At 38.3% G+C, this 11,548-nt stretch overlaps 3 protein-coding genes across 3 annotated transcripts; 1 reads left to right on the top strand and 2 right to left on the bottom strand.

Moving 5' to 3' along the window:
- Window positions 1-1,160: 1,160 nt before the first annotated feature.
- On the bottom strand, window positions 1,161-3,466 carry LOC131996280 (uncharacterized). The gene is made up of 2 exons (XM_059365821.1): window positions 3,121-3,466; window positions 1,161-1,375 (listed from the first exon to the last, which is right to left on the bottom strand). The coding sequence occupies exons 1-2, from the start codon at window positions 3,464-3,466 to the stop codon at window positions 1,176-1,178; spliced, it is 546 nt and encodes a 181-aa protein (XP_059221804.1). The 3' UTR covers window positions 1,161-1,175.
- A 1,565-nt stretch (window positions 3,467-5,031) lies between these two features.
- On the top strand, window positions 5,032-6,733 carry LOC131996021 (uncharacterized). Its single transcript, XM_059365436.1, has 2 exons — window positions 5,032-6,048; window positions 6,647-6,733. Exons 1-2 carry the CDS (start codon window positions 5,032-5,034, stop codon window positions 6,731-6,733), a joined length of 1,104 nt encoding a protein of 367 aa, XP_059221419.1.
- Window positions 6,734-7,405: 672 nt separating this feature from the next.
- Window positions 7,406-11,135, bottom strand: LOC131996279 (protein psiQ-like). The gene is made up of 3 exons (XM_059365820.1): window positions 10,939-11,135; window positions 10,756-10,872; window positions 7,406-8,332 (listed from the first exon to the last, which is right to left on the bottom strand). Exons 1-3 carry the CDS (start codon window positions 11,027-11,029, stop codon window positions 7,497-7,499), a joined length of 1,044 nt encoding a protein of 347 aa, XP_059221803.1. The 5' UTR covers window positions 11,030-11,135; the 3' UTR covers window positions 7,406-7,496.
- Between the last annotated feature and the right edge of the window lie 413 nt (window positions 11,136-11,548).

Raw genomic sequence — 11,548 nt, 5'->3', positions numbered from 1 at the left:
GTAAATGCATTTTTAATAGCACTTAGAATGAAATTTAATCAAATATACTTTATTACACTTTTTTTCTAAAGCAAGCTAATAGTAACAGCTGATAACTGACAGAAGAAAGAATGCAATTACAGAGTCACAAGCTGTGAAAAAATTTGTCAACGCCGACTATATGAAAAATCCACAATTACTTTTTGGGCAACCCAATATATATGAGTTATATCTAAATCAGAACCGACTTTTTTGAAATTCACCAATAATGTCTGGAGTTTAAAGAAAATTCTTCCTGCCAAATTTCGACAGGTTAGGTTAACAAATGTCCATTTTATTGCGCTATTACTGTAAATCGGACGAACATCTATGTGGGAGCTATATCTAAATCAAAACCGATTTTTCGCAATTTCAATAGGCTTCATCTCTAGGCCAAAAAACATGCCTGTACCAAATTTGAAGACGGTCGGGTGACAACTGCGACCTGTAGTTAGTACACAAATTAATATAGACAGACAGGCAGACAGACGGACATAGGTAAATCAAATCAGAAAGTGATTCTGAGTCGGTCGGTATACTTATCAATGGGTCTATCTCTCTTCCTTCTGGGTGTTACAAACAAATCCAAATGAAGGTTGCAAGTAACGACTTCTGCAGAAGCTGCGAAAACGTCGAGCAAAAGGAGACTATAGATCATCTGATATATATATGTGGGTGCTGCATTGGCAAGCAAATGGAGTTCGGCTTTGGGTTTTCATTTTTTTGAGGATTGCACCGAATTAGCGGATGCTAACACTCGCTATTTTATGGGCTTTTTAAGAAGATCTGCATTTTTCTTCTGCTTCCTTGGAAAATGCCCAAGTGAGTCTCATTGCAGGCTGCAATGTAAACCTAATCTAACCTAATAGGCGTACATTTGGCAAATTTCGGATCGCCCCGTTTTTTTGTTGATTTACAACAATTACCAATTCCCATTTATATCGAAAGTACATAGCGATACCTTTTTCCAGTATTTATTGTCTCCCATCATTAACTAACAAATAAATCTGTAAAATCCGATGTTCTTTGCAATTTTAATGAAGTTGAAGAAAAATATCTTCATCTATTTAATAGACAATATGTTTTCCAACATATTGTAGGAAATGTTTACAAAAACTTATTATTACGTGTATTAACAAAGAAACGTTTTATAGAATTTAATTCAAATACCAAATGGCCGATATCATCATTACTAAGAGGCCAGTGAAAATGGTAACACTTTGAGGTGCCGACGATGACTTATCCTTATTGCAATTTTTAGCATAGCAGACTCGGCACTGATGATTATTGGCATCCAGGCAGGTAGCTTTGGTTTTCTCATCCGCATCGATTACACATCCACGAATGGCAACATCATCTGGAAAATAGTTTTAGAAGAGGAAAATTGTCTTAAAATTTGAGAAGAACTTAAGACTATGGATAATGATCAAGAACAATTATACTATTAGAAATATTTGGTTAAATGTGTTGGATATTTATTGTATCAGAGTATGTTATTGTTCTAAACACAACTTTTTTCCTGTCTTATAACTACCTCAATATGAAGAAAAAAGAAGTAAGTAAAAACGTATTAAGTTTGGTTGCGCCGAACGTTAAATACCCACCACCATGGATATCATCATCATTCCCATTTTATTACAATTCCACTACCATATCCATAGTTATATCCAAGTATGGGCTGATCTGCATCATATTCGATTCAGTTGGCGAGAACTCTTACACAATTCGCAGTTTCAGCGAAATTGGACAATAAATCTGCCGTTTTATGGGATTAAGACCCTAAATTGGAAGAACGGTCTATATGGTGGTTACATCTAAGTATGGTTCGATCTGGATAGTATTCTAACTGGATGACTCTCACTCAACTCACTGTTTCAAATTAGAGCGAAATGTGACAATAAATGAAGCTTTCATAGGCTACCTCGATTTGTCCTAAACCAGCAGTTCGAACTTTATAACGGCTACATCTAAATAAAGGCAGATTTAGCCCCCGGTAGCCGATATTCATATTATCCTAATCGGTAAATTTGTCCTGCTGGGTGGTGGGGAGGGCCCTCAGACACCATAAAATTAATTTTTGTGTAAGATTTATATTCAACTTTAAAATATTTATCATTTGATACCCATATTGCTCAAACCGGTTAAAGTGTCCTGTTGGGTAGTGCATTTGGGGGTAGGGAGCTCTCCGACGCTTAGGGTAACATTTTAATGCCAAGTTCGTACTTTACTCTTAAATATCTCTCATTTGATACCCATATTGCCCAAAGCGGTGAAAGTGTCCTCTTGGGGCTTTTTTGGGGGTGAGGGACCCCCCCGAAAATTAAGAGTGAAATTTGTACACCAAATTCGTACTCTACTCTTAAATACCTTTCATTTGATACCCATGTTGTCAAAATCGCTACACATGTCCGTTCGGGTGGGTTTTGGGATGGGGCGTCCCCCCAGGTTATTTGACCGCACACATTTTTACCAATTTCGAGTTTTTGGGGTACCAAAAGGTGGCATACAAAATTTCGCTTAAATCAGTGAACGCATCTCCGAGATCTAGCGTTTTTGAAAATTGGGGCATGGGGGAGGGTCCGCCCCCCTTCGGATATCAAAAAATGTAGTACCCTATATTCACCGGGGGCCCAAACTCTAACATCTGTGCAAATCGAATTGGCCCTTTTTGAGTCTATACGGAACAGACAAACAAAACAAAGCGCAACAATTTCATTTTTATATAATAGATACATATATATGCCATGTACTCCCAAAGAGGTATCGCACTGCGGCACGCCGTTCGGACTCGGCTATAAAAAGGAGGCTCCTTATTATTGTTGATATGAGAGAAGTTTGTCACTGTTCCTTAATGAAATGCTTATGGGTAAATTTGCATTACCATTGCGGTCGGATGGATTCGATTTGCACCAATGGCTTTAGTCTGTACCTTTCGGGTATTACGATGTACTTAAAACTGTTTTCCACATCGGAAGTTTTGGGTTTGACGATTTAGTCTGTCACAACTGTGGTATCACCACTGAGTTATATTGTCTAAGGTAGCCTGTTGAATGGAATGCCACACCGACCTTACCTAATCGATTAATAAGTTTAGATACTTACTCCAAATTCCATGGAAACATCCTTCTTGGGCTGAACTTTCACCTGTGCGGCATTTTTGTCCCGTAGAATCAGCTTCGTTCCAGCATTTCTTATCAATATCACTGCGACAGACAATGCATGTGAAGGTATTTTCCTCTGCCTCTTTGTTGCAGCCATCGCCAGAGTTACATTTCTTGCATGAAGTGCCATCTTTATTACACTCCTCGGCCAGAGTGGGATTGTCATGCAAACATCCCCTGTAGATCAGTCTCATGCTGTCTTTGATCGCAATCAGACGTCTGTTTCTATCGCTGTGCGTTGGATTCCCTTCCACATAATTGATCGTGACGAACCAAAAACAACCCATTCATATAACAGTATCAACAATACAACAAATTGTTAGTAAATCCAGACTAAAGTTACAATAACAAAAACAAGTGTCTTCAATGCAATCGTTGAAAAGGAAGCATATGATGGGCAGAGCCCCAAAAGAAAAACATAAAAGAAATGAAAACATGTTTAACATTTTACAAACATTCGATGATGATGACACGTATAGTGAGTCAGAAGAGGGAGAAGTGCGGGAATATAAAATTGTTGTTCCTCCAATCGTAGTTGATCCAGTGCATACTTTTCAAACAGTGTACCAACTAATCGGAACATCGCATGAATTTAAAAGAATGTCCGTAGGCACGAAAATTGTATCACCTTCACTAGCTCTTTATGAACTTGCTAAGAATAAACTAGTGGAAAAGAAATTCACATTTTTTACTCATGAATATAAGGACACCAAATTATTCAAGCTAGTTCTTTATGGTCTACCCCGCATTCCAGTAGATGAAATAAAAGAGGAGCTCAAAAATTCATACAATGTTAATGTTGTAAACATAAAAGAAATTACAACTTCTCGTTCATCAGCTGATGATGCTTTATATGCTTTAGATTTTGACCGCTCTCAAAACACAAAATCGCAAGTCTTAAAAATTAGACGTTTGTGCAGTATCGTTGTGCACTGGAGAAAGCCCCATAAGGGAAATAAGGGACCAACACAATGCAATAAATGCGCTATGTATGGCCACGGCGCAAGAAATTGCTACCGTAAGAGTATATGTATAGCATGCGGAGGAGAGCATGACCTTGCAAACTGCCAAGTAAATAAAACAACTCAAGGTAGTCCCGCTGTTTACAAATGCTTCAATTGCATAAAAAGAAACTTAAAAAACAACGGCCATCGAGCCGATGACCCAAGATGCCCGTGCCGTAAAGAGTATATGCTGATTCGTGAAAAAATGCTTAACAAATCTAGAGCATTTAGTCGTCAACCAAATCCGATGCCCCAAGAAAATGACTCAAGCTTTATCCAACATGAACCTTTAAATAATAATCCCAGCACAAGCTACGCCAATGTAACTCAACCTCCACACGCTCAACATAATGAACTTTTCAGTATAGATGAACTGTTCCAGATTTTCACAAAATCGGTTTCAGATCTACGCAATTGTAGAACCAAAATCGAGCAGCTCAACGTTATAATGTCAATGCTGAAGTATGCTATATAAAAATACTTCAGAACGCCTCAAAATAATGCATTGGAATTGTCAAGGCATTACAACATATTCGCAATCACAAGAACTACATCAGTTTATCACAGACTACTCGATTGACATCATTCTTTTAAATGAAACTTTTCTGAAAACTATACATAAATTTGTAATCCCTGGATATGTTATACACCGAGCTGATAGGACTACCCACGGAGGCGGCGTAGCCATAGCAGTTAGAAATACAATCAAACACAAGGTTGAAAATTCGTTTCCAACGAAAATCATAGAAAACAAATGTATCTCAGTAGATTTCTGTAAAGCAAAAGTTAAATTTGTTGCAGCATATTGCCCGCGTTACACTTCTGACTTCCAAAGTGATCTCGAAATTATGACGTCTGCAAATGTTGAATTCTTTATTGCTGGGGATTTTAATGCCCACCACACCAGCTGGAATTGCGCTGATAGCGATGTGGCCGGAAAAGTGTTATTTGACCATCAAAATAAATCAAACTACTATATATATTTCCCACCTAGTCATACAAGATTTCCCCAAAATCAAACCATCAGACGACCGTCAACAATTGATCTTCTACTATCAAATTCCTCTTTAGTTTTTACCGACCTGGAAACGCATCCGCACAAATTAAATTCCGATCATGTACCTGTAACATTTACGGTTAACGAGAAATTCAACGAAGCCATAAAATTATACCCAGATTTTAGAATGGCCAATTGGCAACGTTTCAAGTCATTGTTGGATTTAGAACTTTGCAATTCTGATGTTTTTAATTGTGAATTATCACTTCGTGACGTTGACAAGACGATTGAGGGTTTTGTGGATTTGCTGGGTGAGGCCTGCAGTAAGTCAGTGCCTCATGGTCCCAGAGCCACAGACAGTGCTAGGATGACAGCTGAATGTAAGCTTATGATTTCGACCAGGAACAAATTCAGAAGAATGGCTCAGAGGAGTACGGATCAGAGTTTAAGAACTACGTACCAGGCTGTGGTCCGGGAAATTAATAAGATGATTGCAATTGGCATGAATAGAAGTAGAAACATTCAATGGGGTAACTTTTTATCTACCTTGAGGATTGGCAGTAGGAACTTTTGGAAGGTTACAAGGCGTATTAAGGGCCAAAATAGGGGAATAGGAGATTTGGTTTATAACGACAAGATGATTTGTTGTAATCATGAGAAAGCTGAAATTCTCGCTGAGCATTTCGTAAATGCTCATCGGACAACGGTGGGTATGATGAGTACAATGGAAGGAAAAGTGGAATTGACGACAAAGGCGATACAGGAGGACTCGACCCCGAACGACGATATGACATCCTTTACGAATCAGGAAGAGGTAGCATTTCTGATAGGTCGTCTGAGGAATGGTAAGTCACCGGGAATTGATCAGGTTAGTAATTTATTATTGAAACAATTGCCAGATTCGGCTGTAAGGTTCTTAGTAAAAGTTTTTAACTTTTGTATTAAATTTTCGGTTTTTCCAAGACCCTTCAAAATAGCAAAGGTCATTTCGATTCATAAAAAGGGCAAAGACCCCAAATCACCTACCAGCTACCGCCCCATCAGCCTTTTGAGCTCGATAGGCAAAGTTTTTGAGAGAATTATATTTCACAGACTTCAGAGTTTTGTGGAAGAAAATGACCTAATCCATGACTGCCAGTATGGTTTCAGAGCACAACATTCCACAACTCATCAGGTTAAAAGAGTTGTGAAAATGATACGTCAGAACAAGCAAAGACGACATTCGACAGGAATTCTTTTTATCGACATCGAAAAAGCCTTTGATTCAATTTGGCACAAAGGTTTACTATATAAGCTTAATAAAATGAAATTTCCATTATATTTGATTAAATTGGTAAATGATTTCCTTACCGAAAGAGGCTTCACTGTAGATGTTGAAGGTCAACAATCGTCGATAAAAACCATTCCTGCTGGAGTTCCCCAGGGTTCTGTTCTGTCTCCCCTTTTATACTCGCTTTATACCTCAGACATTAGGCCTTCCAGAGAAAGCGACATCGCCTTCTACGCTGACGACAGTGCGTTTATTTGTCAAGGGAAAGTATCGAATGCGATAGTAGGTAGAATGCAAAGGGCACTAAATTCGGCATCTAAATATTTTTCAAAATGGAAGATAAAAATAAATGAGCAGAAGTCACAGGCGATACTATTCCCTTTTAATAAATCTCCCAAGAGACAACCTACGCGTAAGCTGATGGCAAATGGAAGGGAAATACCTTTTTCAAAGACGATAAAATATCTTGGAATTACCCTTGATGAGAAATTGACTTTTAGGCAGCATATAGACAGTGTATGTGTTAGTGCTGTGAGATGTGGGCGTGCACTGTTTCCATTACTGAATAGGAAGTCCAAGTTAGACATTAGGAACAAATTGATGCTTTACAGGATGTGTATAAGACCTATACTTACTTATGGGTGCCAGATATGGAATGACTGTGCGATGACTCACAGGAGGAAGATCCAAATTATTCAGAATAAGAACCTCAAGATTATTTACAATCTTCCTCGACGATATCCCACAGCAGAATTGCATCGTAAGTCCAAACAAAAACTGATTGAAACCTTTATAAATGATATGACACTGACATTTAATGACAAATGTAGAAGGTCAACCTACAGTCATCTGAGAAGTTTGGTTTAGCGGGTTCTATTTTTCTACTATACAAGTAGTATAGTTAAAATTAGTAACCGTTTGTAAAACTTCTTTAAACTTAAATATTGTGATATTAAATTTAGGTTTTTTACTATCTTTTTCCTAATATATTATGTACTTTTAAGTTGCTTTCATAAATAACATACATGCTCATTTGCTGAAATATCTTATAGATAGAAACTCAAAAAAATGTATTTTTGTATATATAAGAAAAAAAAAAAAAAAAAATGAAATATTGATAGAAATAATAAACAACAACAAAACAAACAAACAAAACATCCCCTGTAGATACCATCTTTGGTGAATGTAGTAATGCATGACTCTTCGGCGTTATATAGAATTTTCTCTTTACAATCCTTAGCATCGCTGGCCTGTTGTTCCTTATAGCAATCGTCTCCCTCACATTGAATACATTTCAGTTTTTGAATTTTCTCATAGGCAGAATTGTTGCAACTATCAGCAGAGCAGGTGAAGCAGTTGCTTTTATCAGCAGCATCATCGGAACATTTGGTACCATCATCCGATTTACAGCCTCGCACAACAGCAGCAGCACTCTCCGCAGTCATATAGCACTGATCATTGTCCACATAATTGGCGCATGGTTTAGCTAGTATGGTCGCGGTTGAAGGGTCAGAGCATTCCGAACCGGAGCATTGATAGCACTGTATACGCTTTGCTGGGAAAAAGCCCTGATTACTCAATGCTGCAGCTGATTTTTTGCATGTGGTTGATGTTGCATCACATGTATCCTGAGCAGCGGCACAACGTCTTTCTACCTTCTTGTCCTTCACTTGGGCAAAACACTCCGTTGTAGATGAATCACATATGGAATTATATTTGATATCGGTGACTTGGCTTTGGGAGCATAGGGCATCATCAGTAGAACATTTCTTGCAGATATTATGATTGTTGCATGCATCGGTGGTGGTGCCATCGCAAGTTTTGCAATTTTCACCAGTACAATCCCCATCTCCCATACAGTCTCTTGTTATAGTACCAGCATCTGAAAAAGGGAAAATGTAACGTTAATATAAATGTAGGGGACATTTCAGGAGCACAGCAATATCCAGCAGAAAATTTTCTCGAAATTGGAAGCAATCCATTTTTATACCCATCACCATTGGATGGGGGTATACTTATCTAGTCATTATCTTTGTAACACCCCGAAATATTGATATATACGACCCCATTCTTGTTCGTCTCGACATTCTAAGTCGATGTAGTCATTTCCGTCCGTCCGTCAAAATCGCTATAGCGGTCGAACGCGTTAGCCGCTTGAAACTTTGCACACATACTTAATATTGATGTAGGCCATTGAAGATTGCAAATGTGGCATATCGGTTAAGATTTGAATATAGCTCCCATATAAACCGATCTCCCGATTTGACTTCTTGAGTCCCTACAAGCCGCTATTTTTGTCCAATTTGGATGAAATTTTGCATGCGGTGTTCCGTTACGACTGCCAACATTCATGCCAAGTACGGTCCGAATCGATCTATAACTTGATACAGCACCCATATAAACCTATCTCCCGATTTCACTTCTTGAGCCCCTGGAAGCCGCAATTTTTGATCAATTTGCATGTAGTGTTTTGTAACGACTTCCAACAACTGTGCCAAGTACGGTCTGAATCAGTCTATAACCTGTTTGTAACACCTCGAAATATTCTTGATCGTCATGTCATTTTAAGTCGATCTAGCCATGTCCGTCCGTCTGTCTGTCGAAAGCACGCTAACTTTCGAAGGAGTAAAGCTAGCCGCTTGAAATTTTGCACAAATACTTCTTATTAGTGTAGGTCGGTTGGTATTGTAAATGGGTCAAATCGGTCCATGTTTTGATATAGCTGCCATATAAACCGACCTTGGGTCTTGACTTCTTGAGCCTCTAGAGGGCACAATTCTCGTCCGATTTGACTTAAATTGTGCACGTGGTGTTTTGGTATCACTTCCAAAAACTTCGCTAAGTATGGTTCAAATCAGTCTATAACCTGATCTAGCTGCCATATAAACCGATCTTGGGTCTTGGCTTCTTGAGCCTCTTGAGGGCACAATTCTCGTCCGATTTGACTGAAATTTTGCACGTGGTGTTTTTGTATCACTTTCAACAACTGTGTTAAGTATGATTTGAATCGGTTCATAATCTGGTATAGCTGCCATATAAACCGATCTTGGATCTTGACATCTTGAGCTGCTGGAGAGCGCAATTCTCATCCGATTTGGCTGAAATTTCGCATGAGATGTTTTGCAATGACTTTCAATAACTGTGCTAAGTATGGCGCAAATCAGTACATAACCTAATATAGCTGCCATATAAATCGATCTGAGATCTTGACGTCTTGAGCCTCTAGAGGGCGCAATTCTCATCCGATTTGGCAGAAATTTTGTACAGCGGCTTCTCTCATGACCTTCAACGTACGTGTTTAATACGGTCTGAATCGATCAATAGCTGGATACAGCTTCCCTATAAACCTATCTCCCGATTTTGCTTCTTGAGCCCCTACAAGGCACAATTCTTATGCGAATGAACTGAAATTTTACACAATGACTTCTACAATGTTCAGCATTCATTTATGGTTCGAATCGGACTTTGACTTCAATATTCTTTGTTTGCCTAAAAAGAGATACCGCGCATAGAACTCGACAAAGGCGATCCATGGTGGAGGGAGGGTATATAAGATTCGGTCCGGCCGAACTTTGCACGCTCTTACTTGTTATATATAAGATTATTGCAAAACTTCATAACCCTATGAACTGAGTGACTATCTATGTTTTATAGAAGTCCTACACTTATAAGGGGGTATGAAAAACGGGGGTAGCGAAGTGGACCACCGGGATGCTAGTTAAATTATAAGGACCGTACTATTGATCCAAATAAAGATTTTATGCATTTTCTTTCCTATAGCTCTTAAAAAATCTCTCTTTAAACGATGCATTTTTCACCTGATTTTGACAATAAGAGGACCACATATCAGTGATGATGGGTATACAAACTTCGCTCTAGCCATACTTATTTGGTTTTACTTTTCTATGCCCATAATTGCTACCAATTAATGCAATAAGTTGCCCTTTGCATGTGGAATTTCCCACCTTATCCTAGTTGCAAGCTATGGCCTATTTATTGAATTCATTGGCATTAAAAGCTTCAGTGCTACACAAGTTGGATTACAAAGTGGCCAATATTGGATTGTATAAATTTCACAACTTATCTTTGTGCCGCAAACAATACTGAGCGATACGAAAACAAACATTGGCTGATAGATAGGTTTTGTAGGTAGGCCGATATGAATGTTTAAAGGTGATTGATAAGAATTCTTTTTGCTGGCCAACCACTGCACTCGTAGTATTATCGACTTTTCACTTATTATTAATGCAAAAAACAAAAAAAAGCTTCAATCAAACGAAATTGAAGCGAATTAGTCATACTTACCGTTCTTGGTAAAACATTTAGTGGCCGCAGTATTGCTACAAACTTTCGCTTGGAGTTTTGTAAAATCCAGACAATCGTTCGAATCCTTTGAGGAGCATTGAAAGCACTTTATTGGATCTGGATGAAATATTCAGAAATTCGGCAAAAATTAGTTTTTGGCCATGTGGATCTAATGTTACATACCCTCAGCGGTTGCCAATGTCAATAGTAAAGTTGCAATGCTGATGCCAATTAAAAGGCGTCCATATGTTGTTGTTCCCTTGATGGAATGCATTTTATCAGTTGTTTACTTTATCAATTAAATATTGCCAATAAACCACTACTCTGCTTAAGAAAAAAATTTCCCGTGTACAAAATTAAAAAAATAAACCGAAAACGACGACACTTTTCGAACAAAGAAATCCAACTGTTGTGAGTATGAAGTTGGTCAAAGGGTTTTATACTTGGCTAACTTAAATGTGCTTATCGGGAGAGCTTAGTCTGTTCAGTTCTCTCACCGGGAGTATAGTCTGTCAATATTACTCTCGGCTTCGCCTTTGGTTATTTGTGGTTTGCGTTCTGTTCTGGACTGTTGGTTTGAATGAAGTAAATACCGTTACAATAGCAGCAACAATAGGGTAGTTCCTAATACATACATGTATGTCGTTAACGAATTGTAACAGTCATATAATTAAACAAAAACAAGTAAAAAGGCGTTAAGTTCAGCCGGGCGAACTTTGGATACCCATCACCTAGGGTATACATATAAACTACCTTTCGTCAAAATCCGGGGAAAATGCATACCTTATGACCC

This window comes from Stomoxys calcitrans, chromosome 3 (genome assembly GCF_963082655.1).
Source record: "Stomoxys calcitrans chromosome 3, idStoCalc2.1, whole genome shotgun sequence".
NCBI lineage: Eukaryota > Metazoa > Arthropoda > Insecta > Diptera > Muscidae > Stomoxys > Stomoxys calcitrans.
Note: the sequence above shows the minus strand (reverse complement) of the source record. Positions and strands in the feature narration are given on the sequence as shown.

Excerpts from the sequence above, each read along its gene's own strand:
- LOC131996279 (XM_059365820.1), bottom strand. The coding sequence starts at position 11,029 with ATGCATTCCATCAAGGGAACAACAACATATGGACGCCTTTTAATTGGC. Across the intron at positions 10,873-10,938 it reads GACATTGGCAACCGCTGAGG|ATCCAATAAAGTGCTTTCAA; the intron begins GTATGTAACATT and ends TATTTCATCCAG. Across the intron at positions 8,333-10,755 it reads TAAATGTTTTACCAAGAACG|ATGCTGGTACTATAACAAGA; the intron begins GTAAGTATGACT and ends TCCCTTTTTCAG.
- LOC131996280 (XM_059365821.1), bottom strand. The coding sequence starts at position 3,466 with ATGGGTTGTTTTTGGTTCGTCACGATCAATTATGTGGAAGGGAATCCA. Across the intron at positions 1,376-3,120 it reads ATGTTTCCATGGAATTTGGA|ATGATGTTGCCATTCGTGGA; the intron begins GTAAGTATCTAA and ends ACTATTTTCCAG.
- LOC131996021 (XM_059365436.1), top strand. The coding sequence starts at position 5,032 with ATGACGTCTGCAAATGTTGAATTCTTTATTGCTGGGGATTTTAATGCC. Across the intron at positions 6,049-6,646 it reads AGTCACCGGGAATTGATCAG|ACATTAGGCCTTCCAGAGAA; the intron begins GTTAGTAATTTA and ends TTTATACCTCAG.